This window comes from Lutjanus erythropterus, chromosome 21 (assembly GCF_056507025.1).
Source record: "Lutjanus erythropterus isolate fLutEry1 chromosome 21, fLutEry1.hap2, whole genome shotgun sequence".
Taxonomy (NCBI): Eukaryota; Metazoa; Chordata; class Actinopteri; order Lutjaniformes; family Lutjanidae; genus Lutjanus; species Lutjanus erythropterus.
This window is the reverse complement of record NC_139337.1, coordinates 15,363,959-15,391,347: the sequence shown is the minus strand read 5'-3', so window position 1 is coordinate 15,391,347 and position 27,389 is coordinate 15,363,959. Positions and strand designations below refer to the sequence as shown.

At 39.7% G+C, this 27,389-nt stretch overlaps 1 protein-coding gene and 1 long non-coding RNA gene across 2 annotated transcripts; both read right to left on the bottom strand.

Moving 5' to 3' along the window:
* Positions 1–355: 355 nt before the first annotated feature.
* On the bottom strand, positions 356–27,389 carry LOC146307435 (uncharacterized). The gene is made up of 2 exons (XR_014772688.1): positions 27,255–27,389; positions 356–1,649 (listed from the first exon to the last, which is right to left on the bottom strand). It is a non-coding gene; the product is annotated as an uncharacterized LOC146307435 (long non-coding RNA).
* On the bottom strand, positions 10,134–16,636 carry skida1 (SKI/DACH domain containing 1). Its single transcript, XM_084747180.1, has one exon. It carries the CDS (start codon positions 15,419–15,421, stop codon positions 12,968–12,970), a length of 2,454 nt encoding a protein of 817 aa, XP_084603306.1. The 5' UTR covers positions 15,422–16,636; the 3' UTR covers positions 10,134–12,967.

Here is a 27,389-nt window from a genome sequence, read left to right as displayed (position 1 = left end):
AGCGAGTTTCACCCAGAAAAAAAGAGACAACTCAACCCTAAATCAACATGAAAGAAAATGAATTATGTGAAAAATAAATGCATTTTATCTGAAGAAAGAATAATGGGAAGAAGCAGCTGTTTCAATGTGTTTTTGTTCTGCAGAGATGAAACAGCTTGTTAAGCTTTACTCTGTTCTATTATTCAGTAGCAATTATATTTTGTATTTCAAGTTTCTGTTTGTTTTGCTTCTGCAGTGGTTTTGATATTTTTTGTGAACTGCATGACATAGTTTTCACCTTTCTGTCTACACTTATATGAAACAACTAACTGTATATTGTGAATGATTAATGTAAAGCAGAAATTCAGATTTCAGTTTTTAGATCACACATTGTGGTATGGAGTACAAACATAAAGCAAAATAACAACACAACAGTAAACAACCACGACAGGTCGATAACACAAAGTAGGTCATTTAAAGAGAGACAGAGGTGTTTAAAGGTGCATCTAATTTACCTGCCCTTGGTGTCTGTCTGCAGTAATGGTATAAGTTTAAACGTAGATGGTTAACAAAGTGTTTTAGATGGTACTTCTTCATATCTCAGCAGTCATTGCATTTTTACATTCAAATAAAACATGTTATCCAGCCCCCTGAGATTTGTAATTAGCCTAAATAAATTACAAAACCTTTTACCCATTTCCAGACGTTTGTATCTTCCTGTTGTCTTTGGGATTCTGCTATTGCAACCTCAAAGGTTACACATACCCTGAGCATAGCTCCTGTTTTCACAGATATAAAACAACACGGCCTCCTGTGTCTCAACAATAACACATGAACATGTGAGATTTGTCACTTAGGGCTCAATTATAAATGGGGCCTTACCCTCAGTTAAGTCGTACATTAATTATCCAATCAGCTGCATCAAGTGGACAAGCGTGTCGTGTCTATCATCCTCTAAAGTTACCTGATTCTTCTGATCCCCTTTGTGCGCAGAGCTCCAGCAGCAGCACACACCGACTCGCTGCGTGCTCCAGCTCTCTGCTTCTGGCACTTGTTCAGTCCATTCGCGCAATCATTTACAAGCTGCTCAACTGCGGATCCATAAAGGAGGCCTGAAAACGAAGGGCTAATTTCGAGGGTCGAGATAAACCAAAAAGTAAGGCGCAGTTCTGGGCGCACATCTGAAAGAGAGAGGTCAGAGACAGAATGAATGTGTCTTAAGACAGATCAGAAAGGCAAATGTTGATAATTGAAGATTTTACACTCATCGAAAGTTAATTAAGTAATTGGTGATCAGTCTAGGAAACGGGTAGTCTGTAAGAAATAAAGAAAACAACATATCAAGGGTTTAATGGATCTATTAGAGGACTCGAGTTAATGGATCTATAAGGTCCTAAGGCTTTGTTAAAACACAAGAAGCATACGTATAATAAAGTTTGCTGACTAGATTGTGACTGTGACTGTTTAAACATGTAGGCCTAAGTTAAACATCCTTATTTAAAAGCTATTTGACTGCGCTCTGTTGCCGTTTTTTCCCCGGGGGGGAGATGGAGCTCTGCGGGCTCAGATTACACCCCAAACAATCTTCAATCAGGCCAAATTATTAACGAGGATCCACTGTAACATGCAGATCTTATCAGAGCTGGATCACCAGCAGCAGTCCTCTGGGTCTGAGCAGAAAATAAAAGACACAGAAAAAATGTTTAACAGGATATTATACAAGTAATATCAAAGCAAAAGAAGTGGGAGGAAACAATACAATGTACAAAGAATCATCAGGATATTTTAAAAAACACAATATTTTATATCACAATAAAATTCTGTTGAATGAATTGAAAGCATCACTTTCTAAGTCTTAACACAAAGAAAGACACTGACTGAAGGGAGAAATAAAGCTAAGATCATTAACATAACAGCCACATTTTAAAGACATAGTAAGCAGGATTATTCTTTAAAACTAATACAAAGAGTTTTTAACTGGTTATGAAATTGTCTCTATTTATTATTGATGCTCTCATATGACCTGCATGAGTTAACAAGACCTGGAGATACTGGAGAAGATTTCTGTGTTGTTATCAGTGGCTGCCACCAGGTCAGATTCTTCCTGACATCAGATGAAATGAGCCTGTGTTTACATTTTCATAGGCGAAGTTACATGTCAGCCAGTTAAAACAAAGCGGGAGGGCATTTTAATTTAGATAATGATGTTTCTGATGTTATGTTTTGTAGTCTTCATGGTGGAAACACTGGCACTTTGGTTCTCAGAGGCCTTCAAAGTAAAAAAAAAAAAAAACAGTATGAAAGTCCCTTGTAGTAGCTTTAAAAATGTACAAAAAAAATAAAAGAAAAGAAAATTCCACTCAATCATTTATGACCCACTAGTAGTGTGTGGTGGTGTCCCTCTACCTGAATTATTTTATATTGTGTTCTGGGAGCTTTACCAACCCAAAATGTCTTTATTTCACAAAACAGAAAAAGACTCAACAATCAGCTGTCTTTGGTGTGTCTACGAACAGCAGCTGATAGATCCTACATATTCGAACTTTAAAAATAGCAGTACCATTCAGGATAAAGGGCTAAATAATATAACTTCAATGATAATGCATTATTGAGTACTACAGGTATGCATAAATATTTTTTTAACTAAAGTTCTACATTTTTTTCACTCCAAGTTGAACAAGCCCTCTAACTACCCAGTGAAATTAGACCAAAATATAAGGACTTAGTTACAATGAGCCTTGAATCTCCAGCTTTCCCCTTTGTCCTACATCCTGAATACCTAATATAATGAAAGTGGGTGAAAAAGGTTGGCTGAAACCTTATCTGCCAAAGGCCCAGACACCCGTTAAAAAATGTCCTATTATATTTCTCAACCACCCAATTTCAGAAACTTCACTTGAAGAGGAGAAGAAAGGCAGCTCATCCACTCAATCTGGTTTTGACGCGTCATGTCTCCTGCCTGTGTGCCCTGCAGCAAGGCAATAGGCTGCGTCTGACGTTTGACATACAGCCCTAACTGAATGAGAGGGGCTGTAGGTGAGAATATCTGTCGACTTGGGCGCTGACATAGTAATCAATAATCGACAAGCTGTGGCCTGAATGCATGCAGGCCATTGGTGGAGATCCAACTCATTTTCTGTCAGTGTTTGGAACTTATTAGAAGTTTTACTTCTATTTTGTATGTTAATAATACAAATTAAACACAATTTTGAGATATAATGTGGTTGCAGCAATGGAGGAGTGGTTCTCTGTTTGTGTTGGTGGCTTTTATCCCCAATCCAGCCTGGGCTCCTTGTCCTAACTCCCTGGTATGAGGGGTCAAAGGTCACTGCCGGTTGTAGCTGTGTTCAAATCCCCCTATAGTGTGTAATGTTCTCAACATTGTAAAGGGAACTAGTGCCCAGATATTAGTTTTCAAACTGTGGAACATTTTAATCAGCTGATATAAAGGATAAACACACAGGAGCTTTAAATTATCATGAAATTACATGCCCCCTTAGACTGCACGTTTTATAGCTAATTTATCTATAAACTGCAAAATATGCAGGTATTTTTTCAATTCTTATTGTTTTTTAATACTACTGTGAGATTTTTTTACTCTCTTTAATAATGGAAACACAAAATACCTTTTGATGGAAAGTTCTCCAACATCTTTTAGGTCTACCTCTAAAAAATGTGACCAGTAAAATCAGTAAGATTAACCATTTCAGAGCAAATATATTGTTAAAGTTTGAAGGGTTTTGTATAAATAATATAAAAATTAATGCAAAGATATGCCTTCAAATGCAAATAATGTCCTCTTGTCACAAACAAGGTGTTTCCACCACAGCTTACAACAAAGAAACCACTGTGTGTGTGTGTGTGTGTGTGTGTGTGTGTGTGTGTGTGTGTGTGTGTGTGTGTGTGTGTGTGTGTGTGCGTGCGTACGTGTGTGTGGAGGAGGGGTTCCTTTTAAGACCAATAATGTATTGATTTCGATACAAAAACTTAAAGAAAAGGCCTCCATGAATTATATCCTTCTCAATTAATATTTCTTTACTAATGAGTGGTTTAATTTTTATGCATATTCTTATATAAAATAAAGCTATAATATAAATTAATTTAAGTATAATTATGTTCAATTAATGATTATAATAATAACAATGATAATGATAGTAGTAACAATAAACTCAGGATGGTTATTGAAACATGTTCACACATGACACATGTTCAGTCATTCATGTAATGGGATTAGACAATTTATAAAAAAGTGAACAACAGGAATTTCAAATTTTAACTTTCTTTATTTAAAATGTGGGTCACTACCAAATAACTGTATGAAAATAGATTTTGGGTTTAAATGTAACAATGTAGTTTTATGTCCACAAAGCAGACATGGTTATAGTTGGGCTGCATGTCTTAATCTCCAGTCATCATCGTCATTCCAGTCTAACTGAAAACAACATTTTTCTCACATTAAAGGACAGTGAGAATCCTGATAAGGTTAGAAAAATTCATAAACCTGAGGTTGCATAGTTTCTAATTAAAGTGCAATTTCTCACTCTGAATAAATATAATGTTTTATTAATTTCTGATGAAATCATGTCCACCAACTAAACAGTATTGGAACTCAAAAGACTTGAATTTAAGAAATGTATAAATAGTTTTGTACAGCTCTTTAAATTGTCCCCTGGTTCAGTTTGATGAATTATTCATAAGTAAACCTCTAATGGAAGCCACTGACTACATGAATACAATATAGGGATAAAAGAAAAGAGAGGCGAGTGGCAAATAGTTTTAAGACTCAGTTAAATATGTTGGTAGATGGCAGAAGAGACATTGTCCAGTTGGTGTTCCTGTGGACACGCACTGCTCGCCCGAACCAACCCAACACACGCCGTCGTACTAGACTAGTTGATAACTGATTGAATTGTATGTTAAAAGTTGCTCTAGTCTCCATGCTCCTTTCAACATTAGGCTACATCTGGCTCTCTCCTGTCCGCAGAAAAGCCTTTACAAATGGAGTTGAGCTCCATGACCGAGCAGAAGCCCTCTGGTGCTGGTTTTCCCCTTCCTCCCCCCATCCATGCAGTCACTCTGGCCAGGGAAACCCACCACCACCACCACCACCACCGGAGACATCAGCAGCTCTGTGGGCTCCCTGTGTCTTTTCTAAACATGTTTTCAGCGCTTTAGGGTCAGTTATTAACTCGAGGGCGTTTCAATTTAATTTACACACATGCAGGCTGGAAAACACAGAGTGGAGTCGCTCCAGCAAAAGTCACTAATTTGGTGATCAAATCGAAGTAAGATCAAAGCAAAATTCTGACGTTTCAGTCAGAATGTAGTCAGAATTTTGGTAGATTATTCTACACAACAACAACAACAACAACAACAACAACAACAACAACAACAACAACAATGATGATAATAATAATAATAATAATAATAATAATAATAATAATAATAATAATAATAATAATAGACTGTTTTCTCACATTATTTTTATTAAATAATATAATGAATAATTATTATGTATTTTATTGTGTTACCAGGAGTCTAAACTAATATGGTTACGGTTAGGGTTAGGTTAGGTTTTATCAAGTAAATTTCAGTAGTAAATTTAGGAAAATTCTGAAAACACATACACCGTTTAACCCTGTGTGCATTTTAAAGCTACTACAGAGAGTTTTTGTCTGGTTATGAAACAGTCTCATTTTAATATCGATGCCTCTATATGGCCTGCATAAGAAAACGAGACCGTCCGCGCGAAGATCGGTTTAATATTTTTACATATAGTTATTCATAATGGCTGCCACCGGGTCAGATTCTCCTTTAAATCAGTTGAAACGGATGAATGAGCCTGTATGACATTTTCCCTGGCAAAGTCTCAGTGAGTGGTACATTCACAAGTTAAAATGAAGCTTAAAGAGATTTTATTTCCATAATTTTATTTTTGGCATTATATTTCGTGGTTTATGGTGGTGAAAGCTATGCTTTTGTCCAGGAGGACTTCTAAAATCAACAAAATATGAAACCTCCTTAGTAGCTTTAAATTATCATTATTATTATTATTATTATTTTAACTACTTGCACTCACAAACTATCCAACATATTATTCAGTAGCTATTTTTGAACATTTAGCTCTTGAATGTGACTTTCCAAAGTAAAAGCAGCAGCAGCAGTTTTCCAGTCTCCTCTCCTCACAGGCCACCATCCCTCCTCCTGACCCCGTGTGTGTGCAGGGGGATGCCGGGTAAAACTCGGCAGAGGCAGCGCTGTTTCCCCGCTGTCTCCTCCTTCACGTTCAGCCACGTACTACCGTGGTGGTGGAGGCTGTGGCGAAGTGAATAAACAGACTTTAGCAGACAATGTTAACGCATGTGGGATTGTTTGTTATTATTGTATCTAGTCAACTAAACTTCGGCATAAATTGACGGAAACGACTACAAATCCTTTTCTTGTGTGTTCTTATCACTCCGCCCTAACGTAACCTAATGACTGCATGATTATATGAATATTATAATGTCATGAGCCTCTGACCTTTGTACTACTTATTTATAATTCATGGAGATCTCGGACTTGTAAGCATATTGATTGATTACCCGTCACTATACACTTAAAATATAAAAGTAACATACACATAGGCTGTAAATGGAGAAGTTTGGGGACTTTTGTTGAAGATTTAAAAGCGTATTTTTATGAAATTATGGTTGTAAATAAGTCTTTGGATTCAGTAAGCTCTCCATACATTAATCTTTGGTCCTTAAAGTAACTCAAACTCCAGTTAAAGTCTATCTGAAGCGTGAAAGTACTTAAAGTCCGTTTCCCTCAAAAGGTGAGGTAAGAGAGAGAAAGTGTGGAGAGAGAAAAGACTTTTAAGATTTTTTTTTTAATTGTGCCTTTTATCCACTCTGTTTCTCAGATCTATAGCTCGTATAAGTTCATTTTAAAGAGAGAAAAGCACATGGGTCACACAGAGGAGCGCGTAGAGAAGCCAATATTGATTTATACCAACTTTTCTCGATGGGGAAAGTTTGTTTTACACCTTGAACAGAAGCTCTGCTCTTTGATAAATCTTATGTCCGAGCTCACAATTCAACTCCACATGATGTTTCACTTAATTAAAGAAAAGCCTTTATCTTGAAATTGTGCAATTAAAGCTACTATAAGTAACTTTCATATTTTGTTGATTTTAGAGGCCCTTGACAAACCCAATAGTGTTTCCACCACCAAAACCACAAAATATAATATCACACAATAAAATTATGGAAATAAAACACTCTCCTCCTGCTTCATTTTAGCTGGCTAAGGCACTACACGCTGTAACTTTGCCTGGGAAAATGGGAAAAAGGCTCCTTTAATCTGATTTCAAGTAGAATCTGACCAGGTGGCAAACATTAAGAATGACCGCTCAGAAACAGCCAGTCTTATCGTTGATGGTCTTGTTTGTTTATGTAGGTCATATAGCGTAGAGGCATCATTATTAAATTGAGACGGCTTTAAAACCAGTTAAAAACTCATTGTAGTAGCTTTAAATAAAATAAACGTAAGCATGTCTCCATCTATTAATATCATTAACGCGCATCTAAACGCTCATACACCAATTAGTTAGTTGCACAGGACTGAACTATCCTAGAAACCCAGACCAGAGTGACTATACTATGTTAATCTCTGTTCAGTGTCTTGAATTGTGTATTTAGCCTCTTAACTGAGCACGCATTGTACCAAGAAGAACTGAAAAGTCTGTCTAAGAAATCACTGCCCTTGTGCAGAATTAATTCAGTAATTTATTTGAGTTATTTACTGCTAAGTCTAACAAGTTGAATCATACTTAAAATGATAAAGGAAAATGTATATGCAATTTTAAAAAGGATAAGTAAATATATCCATTAGTTTTAACTTGTGATTATTTAACTTTACTTAAGTAAACATAACTTAAGACTAATATATTTATTTGACTTTTTTAAGGCAAGCAGTTTCCTAGATTTTTTAAAGTGAGATCACCTTGTCAGATTTAACAACTCTGAAGTTTCACCGCTTTTCTTGATTCTTTATAAATAAGGGGTTTTCTTCCTGCATTATTTTAATTTTAGGTTGATGGTGCAAATGTTTTTTCATCCCAAGAGTTTTCCCTAGTAAATGTCTGCTTGCAATCTGCAGGTTTCACGGGACAGCGAGGCTTCAGTGTTACGTTTGGGGCTATTTTATCATGCAGGGCTCACAAATTCATTGACAGAAGTTGAGAAAGAACACTAGAAAAAAGAACACGGCCAAGTAATTCTTGCCCCTTTAAATCACACTTTTTTTTTTTTTTTTTTTTTTTTTTTTTTTTTTACAAATTCTCCCAAGTGACTCCAAACCGTCAACAGATTTGTTTTGTTTACCAATATATTTTACATCAAAATATTATGAGCTTGTGAGTGACCTTGTGTGTAGGGGCAAATACTTTACAGCTGAGAGATTCAACATAAAACCGTCCTGACAGCTTTTATCGGTCTCCATGTATTTAATTGTCTCGAAGATCAATGCAAAGTGCTGACCCTAACGCGGCATGTGTCTGTCAGCATTACCCATAACTTCGTTTCCCAAACATGCAGTCAGCGTCAAATATAATTTTGAGCGCAATAGGCTGAGCTCTTTAAAAACATGATCTTTTATTATTATTATTATTAAAACCAAATTGTGCTTAAGGCTTGTTTTGTCCCTGTTTCCATCTATTCTTTCTATTGTTATTCTATAGAAGTTACAGTCTACTGGTTCCCAATCCGCACTGGAATTTAACCCTGAAACGCCAGCAGCAGTATAATGGCTTGCCTCCGCTCCCAGTATGGCCCCTCCAGGCTCCAGCAGCAGCAGCCGTGCCGGGGCCAGACAGCCTGCCAGCCCCCGACTCCCCTTATCAACCTCGGGGCTTTGGCCTGGACCATATACCGCAGAGTCCCATTAATCAGGGAAACATCACGTCAAACATGGCAGACTGAATGAAGGGCAAGTCTGGTCAAAGCTGCTTAGAAAAGTTGCGTGATCCTGCGCTGTACACAACATTGTGAAAGTTGAATAGCCTTTAGGCGAGTTTAGTTGTATTTATGTGTATCCATACAGATTTTTTGTTTATTTTATTTTATTTCTTCTCCTATGGTATTACTACACTCTTGGCTTTTTTTATACAATATTTGGTAATATAATCCTGCTTCAGGGTTGATATAGTTATTTATGGAAGTGAATAATATGTTTTATTCACCATCTCTGCTCACAACCTTCCTGTAAATGCATGCAAACTACAGCCCTGTTTGCTTTCTGAGTTGCTCAGGTCTCTGCAGGAGTGTTGTTTAGGCCGGTTTATAGAGGTTTCTCTCTGCCCCATGTATTAAACCGAGTAGGCTTGCTCCACCTCATGCGCAGTGGTTGGAAATGCTGCATGCGTAAATGTCTGCGGTTTGCCTCTTTGTTATTATTGCAAGCTCCGCAGGCCTACCACTTCTTCCCTCACACACACCCCTTAAATACACTGGGGAAGGGATTCCCTCACTACTATAACTTAAGATTACCGAGTGCAGCCATGTTTTAAGGATATCTACCAAGATATCTCAGGGCATTTTTAATATAGAGCAGGCACTGATCGTACTATTTATATAGGGTATTATTTACACTTCCTACTAAGAGCAAGTACTGTGGCGACAGTGGTGTGGAAAAACATCGTTTTAACAGGCAGAAACCTCAAGTGGTCCCAGACTCTGTTTTAACTGCCCACAATGTAGATAAGCATACTGTACATGTATTTTGGCTCCATTTCCTTTCAAATATGACACCTCTTTGCCCCAGGACAGAGCTCTTATCTATTATTTAACTAAAGACTGGATATGTCTAATTTTCCCTAAATGCCTTTAACCGTTTATGAAATTACTAGTGTTACAGAGTAAATTGAAAAGGCTAATGACAAAATAGGGCAAGACAGATCAAAGATGAAAAGCAGCTGTGTTCCCAAAATAAAGGATAATAAAAAGTAAGGGAGAAACTCCATAAAAAAAAGTTAGAAAATTAGGCTGCTTCTTTGTTTTCATAACCCTCTCCTAACGCAGATCCCTGGCCAATTTCTCCACCATTAAATCTGTTCACCCCCCCAAACAACACACGATTGTCCAACTGCAAAGAAAGAGAAAAGAGTCTGATAATTACACTCAAGTCGCGTTTAATGAATGCTTCATAATTAAAAAAAAAAAGAAAGGGAAAGTGCTTCAGAAATCCACCGTTCAAGTTTCCATTTCGAGTGCAGTTGTCCTATATATATTCACAAAAAAAAAAAAACAATATACAAGAAACCCCAGAAAAATTCACAAAAATAAATATTCAGTTTCATATAAACAACCAGTGACTTCAAATTCCACGTCAAAAACCTGACCTCAAGTATTGTATCAAAAAAGCGAAGAAGTAAATGAGTGAATGAGGAGGGCAGGGAAGTGGGGAAGAGGAGGAGGAGGAAGGGGGTGAGAGTGCACGCAGCCTCTAGCTGCTGCTGCACGATGCAATTGTTTACATTGATAGCGTCACTGTCAGAGAGCTATTTGTCTTAACGGTGGAAAGGCCCTCCCAACAGGCCATTACCACCATCTCCGTGCCTCAGCCGCGCATTGTGAGTGCTGCGTGAGAATAGGCTGGTGCGTCAGGGGGGCAAACCCGCACTGCTTTGGGCGCAGGCTATTCCTCTTCTCCCTATGCCTGTGCAGCCTATGCTTTTGACATGCGGATTAAAGGTTGAAAGCTTCGCTCTTGCAACACAGCAACACCCCCCCCCCCCCCCCCCCCCCCCCCCCTCTCAAAACCCTGTGCAACCCCCTCCGTTTTTTACTGCTAGCCTGCTCATATACCAGCTTGTGTCATGGCTTCAAAAATAGCCAGTTTACAGGCTGTGAATATAAGTTCAAGTTTGAATTGTCGCTTCCAGCCGCAGAAATAAGGCCCATGGTGAGTTTGGGGCTTCATGGCTGCAGAGTGGCTAAACATCTACCATATGTATCCACGCTGATTCAGGCAAACTCATTTTTTTGTACTTTTTTTTTTTTTTTTTTTTTTTTTTTTTATACAATCACCCATTAGATAAAAGTTTCTACAATCCTCTGAATGAATGCACCCTTTGCTGTGCTTGTGAGAGGGGCTGACATCATTCACGGGCTTTGGGTTTGTTGTGATCTGGCTCGCCATAAGCTGGGCCTCTCTTTGTCGCAGACAGAAAAGCCTGCCAATTAGCAGTGCGCGTCCTGCACTGTCATTAACACACATCTACACGTTTACTTAAAAAATACCTACATGTAGGTGCAACTCCAACCACTTGATTTACTTCTGTTTGGAAAGGTGTGTACACTGGTTTGGAGGAGCTACTACTGAATGTAGGTCTGGGTTACTACATTCACTTAGAGGCTCATATTCAAAAGCCTACATTAAAGATGGTGACAAAAAGAAAGCAATGCTTTTAAACCTGATTGTATTTTGGGCCTCTCAGAGAAGGACACAGCCAATAATAACACATAATTGGCAATTTTTCCAACTCATATGGAGACAACTGACTCCAGCTAAAAATAGAATAGACTTCACGGAAATTAGCATATTATTAAATTACAGGAAATCAGAAAATGGCATGGTGAAAATAAAAACTCACGTGTAGGTGACTCCTAAATATTAAAATCAAATGAATGCAGTTTGGCTTTTTTTTTTTTTTTTTTTTTTTTTGTCTACATCCAAATTAAACTCATCTTTAATTTTCTATGACAGACATCATTTCACAGGCTGGTCAGAAAACCCTAAAGCTGAAACAAGACACCCAAACAGTATCAAAGTGCAATGCATTTAAGCCCATCTCTTGTGCTTTGTCGCATTGTTTCTGAGTAGCCAGAGTAGCTAGAAGGTGTTGCACGCTGTTTGGTGCTATTTTCCTCACTGTGACTCCTGAAACACATCCCAGCCATAGTCGATCTTGGACATCGTCATCATCTCTGTGATTTACATTTAAATTTGACTTGAATTCGTGCTCTAAACGCAAGAAACCGGTTGCCAAGTGGATCAGGAGGAACATGAATATGAGTTTATCGTGAGAGCCAACGTGTCATGAAGGTCTGAGTCTTATTCTTTTTGATTGTCTGTACATAAGGCCTGTGTTGTGTCTGGGGGCCTGCGTCTGTGCACACTCACACATTTGCAAACCAGGAAATACTCCGCAGAAATAAAAACAAGACTGAAAACCAGATCACAAGGACTCATGAAGAAAAAAAACCCACAACCACCAGGAATAAATTCCTGTCAAATCTAATAAAGGCTTCACCGTGAGTATGTATAGATATAGACACTAATAAACCAAATTTTACAATTCTCTGAAATTGAACACTTGGACACGTGGTCCACTGTGGCCAAGCTGGTCAGCATAACAGAAAGAAAACACAGCTTTTGATATATAAAATATACCAAGTGGCACAGAATGGGAAACCCTGATTTTTGCGTGATTTACAAAGTCAAACTTGCTCTCAGTCGCAGATAGATTACGAGTAGCCTCATATCAAGGAATGCTGTGTTTTTCTGTCTTTTTCACCCCTTTTCCCTTTCAGACGAAGCACAAACCACTGAAACCCTGGCACCATACAATCCAACAGGTCGAGCATAGAAAAGCGAAGAAGAAATAATTAAAATAAAAAAAAAGAAGTCAAGTAAACACAATAATGAGAACCTAACATATTGCTTAGGATTGATAGCTTATTTAAAACAGGTTTTCTTTTTAAGCATAAATCCACGAGCGGTGTCTCACAGTCCTGCGGGCGTTTTCAGAGGCTCCAAAAAGGGATCTTGTGCCTCGATCAAACTTCAAAACAAAGCGGAATGTAAACCCATTCACAAAATAAGAAGGGAAGGTAAAATATAATAATAAACACCGATAAAGTTGCGAGCAATTTGGTCAGCTCACGTTAAGACGATTTAGGCTGGAGATGGACACGGTGGGGGCTTTTGTTTTTTGCTGTAAAGCTCAGTATTTCCTAGTTCTCTGAGCGTGTGGGGGAGGGAGGATCTGGCCGCCTGGCTGCCACCTCCACACGGGGTGGGACGGAGGGGGAGGCCCGGGGCCCCTCAGCGAGTTCAGGGAGTAAGCAGGGCACAAATCCCCGTCGCTGCCAACAACCAGCGACGGCGGGGATGGGAAATTTGCCATCAGGCTGAAAGGCGTTTTCGCAGGCGATGCTACAGTGCTCGTGTTGTTGCTGCTGCGTTTACGTCTGCTCGGTAAATCCTCCGTGGATACCTCCTCGGGACGAGAAGAAGAAGAAGAAGATGAAGAAGAATAAGACGAAGAAGAAGAGGAGGAGGAAGAGGAAGAGGAGGCAGCCTTGCCGAGCCTGGGCACGTTTTGTTTTGTTTGCGTCCTAGAAACTCTGGATTTTTTATTCCCCGGTACCGGAGCCCTGGAGGTTTTACTCCCGTGCTCCCCCTCGTCGATATATGGGGTGTCCTGAGGGTCACAGAGGGACTTTGGGACCACATCAGGGCTCTTTTCTGTGGCTTTAACTCCGCAGCTGTTGAAAAAGTCCCCCTGTTTGATGCTGCTCTCTGCTTTATTATCCCCTTTACATTTGACTACAGTGGCCTGGCTCTGGTATTCATATTCATCACAGCTTTCCTCCACTTTAACTTTCACATTATGGAGGTTGAAGGGTGGTGTCCTGGCTGCTGTCCTGTTGCTGTCGGTCACAGAGGACTCCTCCGCCTCGGTCTTGATTTTTTTCACCGGAGTGGGCAGTTTGAGGCTTTTGTCGGCACATTTTAGGGGCTTGTCGTGGTCATACAGTCCAGGGGGTGACTTGGTGTGGTGCCCCGGTGTCCTGCGTGAGGGGTGAAGGGCCTTACTTCGTGAATAAGGGCTCAGCTCGTCCACCACGGGGTCAGCCGTGTTTGGGTCAGCCTCAAAGGCCTTTTCCCTTTTGGACTCAGTGAAAAAACTCTCCGACACAACAGCTGAGTTAAATTTTGGTGTTTGCAAGAGTCCCAAGTCATTTCTAGTTTCAGTAAATTCACATTTCTGACGTTTCTCATCTGAAGTGGGGACATGGCCCAAGATCCTGTGTTGCTTCTCTTGTTGTTGCTGCTGGTTGTTGTAGTGAAAAGTGGGCTGCAGGACCAAAGGTGCTTTACTTGTGTTGTTGAGAGTTTTGACGAGCGACCCAACCCGGGCCCGTCTGAAGCGGATACTCTGGACTGAAACACGGCTGGAAACGGAGCTCGAATCGGACTGAGAGGAGCTCTCCTCCTCGTCTGAGCTGACCTCTGAACTTTCTGTGTCGTCTTCATCCTCACCCTCCTCCTCTTCCTCCTCTGAGCTGCCGGAGTTGCTGCTGGTGGTGGAGAAACCCGACCCAAAGTCCGAGTCGTGATAGGCCCGGTCTGAGTAGGTGCTGGACTCGGTGTCACTGCTCTCGTAACTCTCCGGGAACTCGTGGTGGTGGTGATGGTGATGATGGTGGTGCTGGTGGTGATGGTGATGGTGAGGTCTGGGGTCAAGATAGAAATCCGCGCCGAGGTGGAAAGCACCGAAAGAAGAAGAAGAAGAAGAAGAAGAAGAAGAAGTAGTCCCGGGTGGTTTGGGTTGCACGAGTAGCACCGGTGGTACGTGGTGGTGCGCGTGTCTGCTCCTGCTCCACGAGTGCCTCGCGCTGTCCCTGCCGCCGCCCCCCTCGCGCCTCCTCTTCCTTTTGTGAAGTAGGTCGCCGGCTGAGCGCGAGAGCCTGGACTGAGCAGCTATGGCGGACTGAAGCACCACCGGCTGACGGCTCACCGCGCTCCGAAAAAACGAGTGCCTTTGGCTCAAAGTAACACGGTTCCCTGTTATTTTCGCTGTTTCATAGTTTTTAAAGTGTTTGTGACTGGACTTTGTCACCGAACGGTACTCCCGCCCGTGGGTTTTGTGGTAAAATTGAGGTAGTTTGGAGTCGGTAAGGCAAGGAGACAGCTCTCTCCTCCTGCCGGTTTTGTTGTGAAGTGTGAGAGTCTCCGGGACACCGTGCAAACTAAACCAAACTTTTTCCTTCCACAGCTCGGCGTCCGCACGCAGGAGCCCGGGGGAGGCATCCCCATCATCCCCGGGGGAGCACACCGCCACCGCTTTCGCTTTCCTTTTGTTGGACTTCAGCACCCGCTCCGTCTTGCAGGAGAAATACAGAGCCTCCACGTCCTCCCGCGATATGAGAGTGCATTTTGCGGCGTGGAAAGCTATAGAGTTTATTGCTTTGAGCTTCCGCAGCTCCTCCAGGTCGCAGTGGTGCTTCTTCACCTTCAGGTGGTCCATGCGCTTGTGCACCGTGGTCCGAGGGATGTTCTTCAGCAGGTCGGTGAAGACCTGAGACAAAGCAAACATTTGCTTGCCTTTGATGAGCAGGTATCCCAGTCTCACTCCTTGCATTTCCTCAAAGCCACACTCCAGGTCTCCCATGTTTTATGTATCCACTCCACCAATGTATTAATCCATGAAGTCACTCTCAGTGTATTGTGGATTCACCAGTAAATGGCACGGAGCTCAAGGCATCCTGCTCATACCTTTAATCCATCCACACTGCTGCGTCATGTAATGCAAACTTTGACATGCGGAGTTAAATGGAGCTGCCGGTGTCTAATAGGTTGCATGAGCCGACAGCATCCACCCGTCGCCTCTTGCCCGGGTCTGACATGGTGGAGGAATGCGACGGATACGTCCACCAAGCCGGGGCTGCTGCTGCTCCTACCTGCCTCTGCCGGCTCCACTCCCCTCTGGACGGCAGCAGGACGAGGGGTAGGTGTACACCACTGCTTCAGCCAGAGGGATAAAATAGCGAGAAGAGAGAGAGAGAGAGAGAGAGAAGAGAGGGAGGGAGAGGGTGTCGTGAGGGTGGAGGGGAGGGAAGAAGAGAGAGAGAGAGTCCGAGACAGAGAGAAACAGAATAAGAGCTAAAATGCAGCTGCTATTCTGGTTGCTGGTTGAGCCACAAATAAAATGACATAGAGGGGAGGTGCGCCAGTCTGGAGACACCTTCATCAATTAATGCCCTCGGAGTCGACGCCCATTGGACGCCGCTGACAGGTGATGCAATAAAAATGGATATTCCATCCCCACCCCTTCCCACACCCTGCCATTACAGTAGTTTACAATTGTGCCCACATACTTTGCTGTTTGAGTAAATAACGTAGTTATGACAAGTTCATATTTCAGTGAAGAGCAGCTGAAAATTCAGCCCAGTTCATGGGTAGCATGACCCTGCAAATTGTCATGATAAGACTGGAATGTATTGTGCTATTCCCTTTCGGTCCACATCAAAACGCATGCGGTAGTAGTCCTCCTATATGGAATCGATTGTATGCTGGTAAAATGACTCCACACTCCGGCTATTTTAGACGGTTTCATGTGTGTTAACGCAGCGCAGCTTAAACAAAGACATTTGCTTTTTACACTTGGAGAGCTGCTTTTCCACGTTCAGGGAGCTGCCCTGACCAAGGCTAAACTCATCTGCTTTTGTTGGCTCTACAGTTTCCTCCATATGATTTTTTTTTCTCGTATAGACTGACCTACTTTTTCTATAATATTTGTTCAGACTGCGTAGGCCTATGTTTTGTCTACATTTGTCTGGCTATGCTTTAATAAATCCATCGGCATTTCCAATTGTTTTATACCTTTTCCCTTTACAGTGTGTGTGTGTGTGTGTGTGTGTGTGTGTGTGTGTGTGTGTGTGTGTGTGTGTGTGTGTGTGTGTGTGTGTGTGTGTCATAATTTGACACGTGCTGCAAAGCAGGGTGTAATATATTATGTATTTACGCATGGAATTGTTATAAAAACCGTCGAATTTCAGAAATTGCATTCTTGATATTCTTGTGAATTAAGTGGAGTAATGCTAAACCGACAAATTTCTGTGATATTGTTGCCTACTTTTCACCCTGCACGGTAAAACAACGTGAACAGTCACTGGACAGACTAAAAGTGCAGAGTCAGGGTTGCTTTTCCCACAAGATTTTCCAGACAATGTAGGTTAAAGCTGCAGCCACTTAAATAATCCAATTAAGATGTTACATTAAACGACATTTTAACGGAACATATTGGAGCAACAAATACAGAGTATATCTAATAAATTACAACAATATATGTTAATAACCTGATATGTTATTAATATGTATACAGTGATACGTTACTACCAACAAGTAGCTTTATATAATAGAGGGAGCAGGAACAGCTACTGTGGGATTATTGAACATAACATTATCTACAAGACTATTTTATATATAGAAATTGTATTTGTGGTGTCATGCGCAACACTTTGTACACATTTTGTCTATGCGCATGTGCATATTGCACGTTCACATTTGCACATGCACGCACATACACATGACTGACTTTTCACAGAGTATGCATACGGGCATATGCGCACGTCGGCACGTATGCACACACAAAGAAAGACACACATTCAAAAGACGCGCGTACACAAACACACACGCACACACACACACACACACACACACACAGATGAGCACAGGCTACGTACATAGACAGCAGAGGCGCTGAAGCCACCACCCACAACGCTGTCCACATTATATGACTGGATAGTATATTATATAGGCTAATTGTATGAATTACCGGTAGGCCCACAGAAGGTTGTTTAGACTCGCTATTGTGTTTGCCCCTGAGCCATATTTTTCTAATAGTCGCTGCGTTATGCTCAGTCTTTGTTATCTATAAAACACGTGAGTCCCATGTGGCCCGTTCCTCACGGGCAGCCCTGTGCGCGATGGGGCCAAACTCAAGACTGGGCACGTTCATCTCCTCAATGTTAAGCCTATTTAGTTATTTACAGACCATTCACTGCGTGTTAAATAGCGCCGATGTTACCTCGGTGTTACATCAAACACCGTGTTATATATGTAGGCGTTGTTATTATAGCTCCTTGTTAAACCTCTGAATATGACTGGATCACGTCCACAGAAATCCACGCAATACTGGACTGTAGAGAATAATCTCTAACGCGGTGGTCGTGGACAAGATCGTGAAAACCAAACAAGACAAAGAAGTGTGTGAATGGTGCGTAATGGAAGAATTAATAGTGGGAAGAAATATATATTCACATTATTTACAGCACCTGTAGCCATCACACACGTGTGGACGTATCTAGAGGATCATAGTGTTGCACCTTGAAATGTCAGCCTATTTATAGGGACTGTGCTTTGTTGTGGACCGAAAATATTTTCTCTTTTTCAGGGTCGAGCCTTTTGCTTCTAATGTAAGCGCTTATATTACGATGGCTGAGCCTACTGTGACATAGAATCATAGAGATAATTAAATGTTATAATTATAGCAGCCTCTAGTGTGAGAAATCTCCTTTTACTTATGAAGTAGGTTATACACTGTAAAAAAAATAATACAGGAATTTGGTGGAGTCAACTAATCTTTTCTCATTAAATTAACATAAATTTACATGAATATATGTAGACTTTATAAGTTAACCAAACTCAAAATTTGTAGTATTTATTCTGACATTTCTTAATTTATAAACATGACTTTCTCTAATTTGAAGTCTTGTGACTCAAAATGATGAGCTGCATGAATGAACTGCACAGAGTCAAATCAACTCATTCATTCTAAAGAAACATGATCAGCGTATTGCATGAGAGTTGAAGCTCTCCTAATACCCTCATTTTTATGGTTTGATGAAAACATGAGTGTTATATATGTATGGTATAAGTTGTCGGTACAACTTAATATCTTAAGCTCATTGAACAAGTACAACAAAATTATTAATAACTTTATTTGACTAGAAAAGTTCATTTATGTTGAGTCATTACGAACTTACCTCAACTTGCCTTTTCAAATTCAGTCAACTTAAAGTTTTTAGGCAGCCCTGACACTAACTTTTTTTTGGCTAAAACAAATGGTTTATATTTACAGTGTACTCCATTTTACGCACCAGCACAGTTAATTGTGGACATTAGAGGTTAGGCAGCTGAAAAACACCAAGAGAAAAACACCACACTGTGTGAGTGTGTGTGTTGCGTTTGTTCAGCTCTCAGTGGATATGTCCTATAGGCTGCCCAATCACTTCACTATCACTTATCTCTAGTTTAACTCCCGTACGCCCATGGGTCATGTGATCTGCATTCTCGTCGCTTTGAATGCAACCAGTGACCTGCACGTTCTCGCTCTGGTTGCAGCAAAACTCGCTTTTCACATGCTGATTCTGTATGGCAGCATTAATACACGGGACATGCAGAGTTTCACGCATGCAGCAGAGTGAAGTGAGAGGAGGGGCAGGTTGTTGAGGTCCAAATTCCCGAGGGAATAACTCCCAGATCCCAGTGCCACGACGGTGCACTGTGCCCGGCCTGGGAAATGCAGGGAGGAACCCGAGTTTCTTGTTTTGTTTAACTCAAAACGTGCTTATTGTTTTTCCCGGGTCATACAGTAGCAATAGCCAGATTCTCACTTGAAGACGACTTCAACCAATGTCACCACTTCTGTTGTCCACATCCAAACTGACCAGCCATGTGCGCTTTGCTTAAAACACAACTGTCCTGTAACATAAACACATCTTATGTCACAAAATAACGAGACTGATTGACGTTTATAAGGTAACTGCGACATATATAATTTCTCCTAACTTTTTTCTGTATTGGCCAATGCTTTTGATGTGAAGCCATAACATATATATTAATACATTAATAATATATTATATATTAATATATATTAATATTCATATTATAAGTACAAGGAATTACTTATGTAGTATCTTACCACCGCTGCCAGTTTAAATTTGTGGGACACAAGCTTAATGATGATCTAGAAAGCTATGGGCTTAAACTGAAATTCCAGCAATTTCAGTTTCTGAGAAATTGTATTATTATTATTATTATTATTATTATTATTATTATTATTATTATTATTATTACATAAGCAGGAAACATAACAAAATAGGGATTTTCACCTTTACCTTAAAAATAAAAAATAATAAATAAAATACATTTTAAACATGTCTAACTGTCCTATCAGTATCAGGTTAAATTTGCCAAAACATCTGCCGGAAAAGCTTCTCAAACATCGGTGCTAATAGACGCCCCACTGTGACCCCATGAACGCTGTTTTTGAAATAGAGCTCTCAGCTTATCCCAAGGTCGAATCGAGGGCTGTTTGAAACAATAACATAATAATGTAATAATTACTGAATAAAAATAACATCGTGTAAATATAAATATATACTCGAGTATTTCCAATTAAGACCAGCGACTCTTTGTGATGCAGATTCGCGATGCACCAGATGCCACAGGGGCACTTATTCCACCCTCTCCTGCGCCTGGATGTCGGCCGGAACGAGGAGGGGAGGAGACGAACCCAAGTGGCCGAGAGGAGAGAGCTCAAGCTCGGTGGAGGTTTCTTACAACAGTCCAGTGTGCTGGTGATACGGGAAAAATGCCTCTCACGACAAAATCTGCACTTCAGGCTCATTCCTAGTGATGGACAAGGAGCTACTACTGTAGGCTCGATATGTCTGTGGCATGGCTGGAGTTACAGCGGAGGGGAACCACCAAAATTCACATTAATATGTAGGAATAACAATTATGATACAGTAATAATATTTGAAAGTGAAACATAAATGATTAAAACGTCTATTTTATTAAATAAATGGCCTCGTAGAGACTCCTGACTGCTGTTTTTACCTACCCTTTTTCACATTTTCCACTACTTCACTGTGGAAGACCGGCTTAATGGGGGAGATAGACGGATTACGGTAAGGACACACACACACACACACACACACACACACACACACACACACACACACACACACACACACACACACACACACACCAATGAATACACATGACCAGTGCTCCATAGTTCTGTGCAGTGTATAACCTCAATTGTAACAGGAATTAATTGTTTGAAACTTAGATGCATTAATCATTTATGGAATATAAACACGGTTGAGTCAAATTACTTTGAAATGTAGTCAGGAATATGCTGCAGTTTTTGCAATTCGTAACGTAAACCGCTGGATTACGAAAATGCAAACTACTCGGAATACTTTGGGTTTACTTTTGGATTACTTCAGAATCAAAAATTTAAAATATTGCACGTTATACTAAAAAAGGACACAGAATTGAGTCCCACAACTATTCCTTTATTTCTCTTTGCACATCTAATTTTCACATGAAAAAAAAAAGGTTCCCAATTTTAAAATCGCTATACAGAGAACTTTCACTGTTGATTTTGGGGGTCCTGTGAACAAATGTGTCTCTGCCATAGTTACCACAACATATGACGTCAAAAATAAAAATGATGTGAGTAAAACTCATATCCTAACCTTTCCTGGAAAAATGTAAACACGGGCTCATTTCATCTGATTTCACGGAGAATCCGACCAGATGGCAGGCATGAAGAACAGTTATACAGACATACCCAGTCTTCTTAAGGGTTCCTGTTATCCTATGTAGGTCATACAGAGGCATCAGTAATGAACTGAAAACGTTTCATAATCACTGAAACTACAATCAGTGCTTGTAGCTTTAAAAACGTAATTAAAAATATACTTAAGTAATCATTGACAATGTAACTATATGCACATAGATATACACGTTTTTCAAACCCGATTACATGTAATCCGTTTCTACCCAACTTTGAATATAAATATTAAGTTCATAGCTGATTTCTATTTAACAGGCTTGCAAAATCCAAAGCAAATCAACACATGCACGCCATACACTGGAGATGTGTAAACCAGTTTCTTGAACCGATGTTTATGTAACTGGTTCATCCGGTGAATTTCACACATTTTTATAAACTCACTGGTCATAAAAGTCTTAGGTCCAGGCGAGCCTCCAAACTCTTTTTAACCGCTTTTCTAACACTCATCAAGCCGAACGTGTTGCCCCTGCAGCCCCAAGTCATTTGTTTTTGCATTGAGTTTTATGGAGACACTTTGGTCAAGGAGGCGCAGGCACTTGTAAGAGCATACACTTTTTATGACACAAACCCACTGCCCCATGCCAAAACAATGAATTCCTCTCCACCCCCCAACCACCCTGGGAGAATGTGATTTTACATGCAATCCGAGCCTGAAGTGTGCGCGGACAGTGGTGGGGGGAGGGGATCTCTTCACCTTTCACCCCGCCGTGTTGGGACTATTTTTTCCTGGGCCCCTGAGCACGCTGCTCGCCGACCAGAGAGGAGCAGACCCTGGGTAAATACTGATGGGTCGTCCGAATGTGGTGCAACCAAGAAAGAAGCATTGCTGCTCGATTAGCTCTCCACGTCATGTCAGTGTTTGCACGTGTTTCACGCTTTCCAACATCAGGAATGTAACTCAGGCAGATTAAAACCACAGAAATGTCTTTTAAAGTAGATAAATACTAAAACAAATACCTGGTTTAGCACTGCAACTCACAATTATTTCATAATCAATTATCCTGCTGATTATTTTCACATAAATCATTTAGTCTAGAAACTGCCAAAAAACTGCACTCATCACAACTTCCCAAAGTGACATCTTAAAATTAGTTATTTTTGTCTAACCAACAGTCCAAAACCCAAAGACTCTTCATTTACTGTCATAAATGACAAAGATAAGCAGAAAATCCTTACATTTAAGAAGATGGAACCAGCAAATGTCTGAAATGATTGATTATCAAAACAGCTGGCAAATAATTTTCATTCACTTGATTAATCAACTAATCTTTGCAGCTCTAAATTGGTTAATTACTGGATTTGACAGAAAGTTTTCCTACATTGCTCCTAACACATCATACAGTTTTATGAGGACAGAAGTCATATGACACAGATGGGAATGCACATGGTCTGTCACAACCATTATAGCCCTTACACAGATACTACATTTACCATAAACTGCCACAAACCATGGGAAAGATATGCAGAATGAGCCCAAGTCCACACCTAAATATATATATAACCTATAATTACTGCCTGAATGAACTAAAACATACTGTATAATATGGGTTATAAACAATATATCAACATCTTTAGGCTACTCCATGATATACAATATAAATATCTCAATATACTCCAAAATAACATAACATAAATTCTCAAACAGTGAAAAACATAATGAGAAGAGCTCTGCAATATGGACAAATAAATATCATGATCCTCTAGTAGATCTCATAGCATAATCATCAGTAATGTAGATATGATCAATAAGTGGATAAAGACAAATGATAGAACAGTTAGAACACTGATGTATTCAAAAGAGTACATCACTCTATTGTAATGCAGCCTTTAAAAACAGGAAAAGACCTTACATATGTCATATCATGATATAATGATATCCAAAATCTAAGAGGCTAATATCTCAAGCACAGTTCTGATTTAACATAAATATATTGTCCATCCTTACTATATCATTTTTTTCTTGCAACAGGGAGATGGGATGAGGATGAGGAATAAGGAGGGATGAGGTCTGTGAAACACTGTTTTAACTGTATCTATTTAAGTGGGCTTAAAGAATAATAGTTGTGATAAATTTATGCTGTGTTACACTGTGTAAAACAAAGCTGATCAAATATGTCACGCAACGCACATTTTCTTGAATTTAACATGAATAATGTTAGGCCGGGTGCTTTGTTTACATGCCGTTGATTCTACACGACACACACATGAAAAATACCCATCATTCTAATAAACTGATTTGAAAACAAGCATATGGCATCTGTTTGAGAACACAATTGCTTCAAAATAAAAGTCCTATACTTAGCTGTCACTAGTCATTTGCTGAAGATTATGAGCTCAGTCTGTGAAAACATTCCTCCCAGACTGCTTTAGTTTTCTGCGGAGTTCCCCTGCAACGCACACACACACACACACACACACACACACACACACTTGCGCACACACGCGTGCACACATGCACACACACACACACACACACACATATTTGGGACACAATGTTTAAGAACAAAATTTGGATTTTATTACTTGTGTGATGTTTCTAACAAACATTCCTCACTCCTGGGTCTTTCTGAGAATTTATGAATGCCACAAAAACATACAAGATGGAGTTATGTGGGCAGTCTATAAAAAGTAGTAACCACTGGTCAAAATAAATAAATGGCAGTCAGTTCATGTCCAACATTTGTGTATACAATGCATCAACACAATGCCATTTCCATGCAGTTTACATATAAGTCTGTGGGTGTGGGGGGCTGCTTTTCCCAGTGCTGCCTTTCCTCCCTGTGTATTTTACACAGATCCCATTCTGCACAGAGAGACCACAAAACTTCACTCAGCCTATGCAAACATACCAAGAACCCAATCATGAAAGAGAGCCCTCTGACTTTTTAAATCAAGTGATGTAAGGTCAATATTCTGACAATTAAATGTAGACCAAAAGAGACATGAATAAGAGGGAATATGAATGAGCGCACTGCAAAAAAGCCAACTAAAATCTTTTATTTTGATAGGTTGTTTCTATACGGTTCTCTTGGACGCTTATAAACTGCAAAATCAAGGAAATGGGAAGGATGTTGTCTCAGGCTCTTATTTCTGCTCACTTTCACCCAGGTCCACCTTTACTATATTGTGCAAGTGAAATCCGCTACCTGCTGCAAGGCGCAATTTTTGAAAACCTTGGCAGAGTCAGTGGCCTATGACATGAATCCTGCTCTATAGGCTATATTTATATTGTGGAAATATGGTGCAGGTTTCTGTGTGTTCATTTTTTTTTTCTTTTAGCAATTTTTCTAAAAATACTGTTTTTACGCTTGTTAATTTGATTGTGTATAGTGAAAACTGGGACACAAACTGGAATGGTCAAACACTTCACAAAGTTTATCAATTAAATATAAAAAAGTTGGTGGGACTTGACAAGTACTCACAACTTCCTGCTCCTTTTTGGACATGAATTATTAATTCTTGCTGAATGTTTGCTGTTGATTTCATTTGTTACTCTTGTTTGTTGTGTTTTCCACCTTACTTGCATATTTTATTTCTATTTTTGATATGTTCAAAATAAAAATCAATCAATGATTATACTATATATCTTTTATGTGGCAAAAGAATGCAGTTGAGACAAGACAGCTAATTTTGAAGGGCTGTAGCAGAAGCTCTATTGTAGTAGATTTAAAAATCCTCATACAAATACCAACCTGATGACATATAGTGTTAACAACAAAGCTCTAACATGAAGCATCTAAGAGGACTGTTTGGTTATAATCACAGAATACCTGAAATTATATAAAAGCTCTAAGTGCTATACACTGTATGTACTTTGAGGTCACCAATAGCAGAAAGTGTCGCTGCAATTTTCTGTCTCAGAGACAGCTCCTCTCTGACAACCCAAGGAACATTATACATGATTCAAGCAGACTTTGACTTAATCAAGTGCAAGTTGTAAAAATCATTTGCCATTTTCAGTGTTTCAGTAGCTATATGGGCCCCTCCACAACCGCTGCCCCCTCCTTCGCCTCCCTTTGTTCTCTCCAGCTCTAATAGGTTTTCCCCTGCCACACACTATTCACTTTTTTTTTCCTTTTCCCCAGCTCCCCATCCCTCCCACACCCCCTTTTAGTGCAGTGCCCAGTGTCGACTGGAGCATTTGAGCAATTTGAAATTAAAGCAAACAATGGGCAGGCACTCCCAGGGACCTCTCGCTCACCATATTACACGGAGGACGCTCGTGTGCTCTTGCGCATTATTGGCAAGTCATTACGTTTCTCTGGAAACCAAGAGCGGGAGCTCACTCAGAGGAATCGGTGATGCAAGCAGCAGCTGAGTGCTTGGAGTAGTGTGTGTGTGTGTGTGTGTGTGTGTGTGTGTGTGTGTGTGTGTGTTCTGGAGCATCCTTGGCAACAGCATGGGGATGCTGTCAAAACAAAACTGTATATTGACAGGTCTGATATGCAGTCTGATGCAGGATTCTCAAAGCCCATTTCATATTTGTGAAAGATAAAGGTATTCATCTTAGGTATTCAGCTTTTCAAATTACTGTCTCAAGTCTGTCTCTGTGCTCACTAAGCCTAGACCTTTTCTTTTCTTAATCATATATTGAAATGGCACTGTGAAAAACACAAAATATTTAGTTTGAGAAGTGTATATAAACCATTAATCAAGTGTATCATTGTTTTGATTAGGAAATCTCTTAAATGTATCAAAACCTATAGTTTTCATTGACTGTAAAGCTGTAAAAAAAAAAAAACTGCTGTTGTTTTTATAATCTAATTTATTCTCATGTTGTTCTGAATGAGTTCAATAAGATGCAATAAAATCCAATAAAACATCTACAAGCCTGATTTATAAGGATGCACTTGTGAATGAGAACAAACATAAATCACAGCGGGAACAAACAATTTGTCCAGATTATTTACAATATTGTTTATTGTATCAGTTAGTTTTCTTGATTAATCAGTCAATTGTTTTGTGTACGAAAGTAGTCCAATGCAGTGAAGGATCATCACAAACGACCTTACTTTGTCATTACAAAATGTATATTATAAAACTGAATAAAATTTCCCTGAACCAAATTTGATGGATTTATATTTCTATTTTTCCCAACCATCAGACCAAAACCTAAAGATGATAAATAAATAATACAATTATGGAAAAGCAAATCATCAAAATTGAGAAGTTTGAATCTGAGAATGATGTCTCTTTTGATTATAAGTTACTAATTTCATTATTCAATTAATAAAATAATAATAATTTCAGCTCTAAATTCAGGTATTTTGTAAAATGGTCAATCATGATCCTAATGCTCAAAGTAAAATATTTGATTTTTAATCTGGAATAGAAAATATTCACATTTCTTTTCAATGTAGCAGTGCTCTATGTCAGGGGTTCCAAAAAACTTTCATGTCAAGGACTCACATGATAGATGCACATTGGCGCACAGACCCCAATTTGAAGAGATTTTGCCTAGGGAATCCCCTCTGAGTATTTTGTCATAGTCAGTCAGTAATCAAACTAGATTTAGTATACTTTACACCCAATCAAAACAGCCAAACCTATTTATTCCCTTGCTGATCCAGCTTCCAAAATGTTGTGATAAACTTTAAAATATTATTTTTCTTTGCTTTTGTTGAGGACCTCTTATAACCCACTCAAGGACCCCTGTCGATCCCTGGCCCCCATTTTGAAAACCACAGCTTTGTGCATTAACTAAAAGAACTGTCATTAAATTTTAAACAGTACATCTGCGTTTTTATTTATTTATATTTTTGGTTTGTTTGGTTTTTGTTTTTGTTCTTTTGACTTTGTGCTTTTAACAGCCTCTGGGTATGGTGTGTCTCTGTCTGTGATCTTTGCTTACCTCCATGTTGCTACACTGTTGACACTGGACCGAGTCAAGGGAAGTCTTTTTGCTACAAAGTTTCTAAACCACCTCGGCCATGTGGAGCCAAAATGGAACGTTGCTTTGGGCGATCCAATCACATCCGTCTTTTAC

What these genes read in the sequence shown, in the direction of transcription:
- skida1 (XM_084747180.1), bottom strand. Translation starts at nt 15,421, where the DNA reads ATGGGAGACCTGGAGTGTGGCTTTGAGGAAATGCAAGGAGTGAGACTG.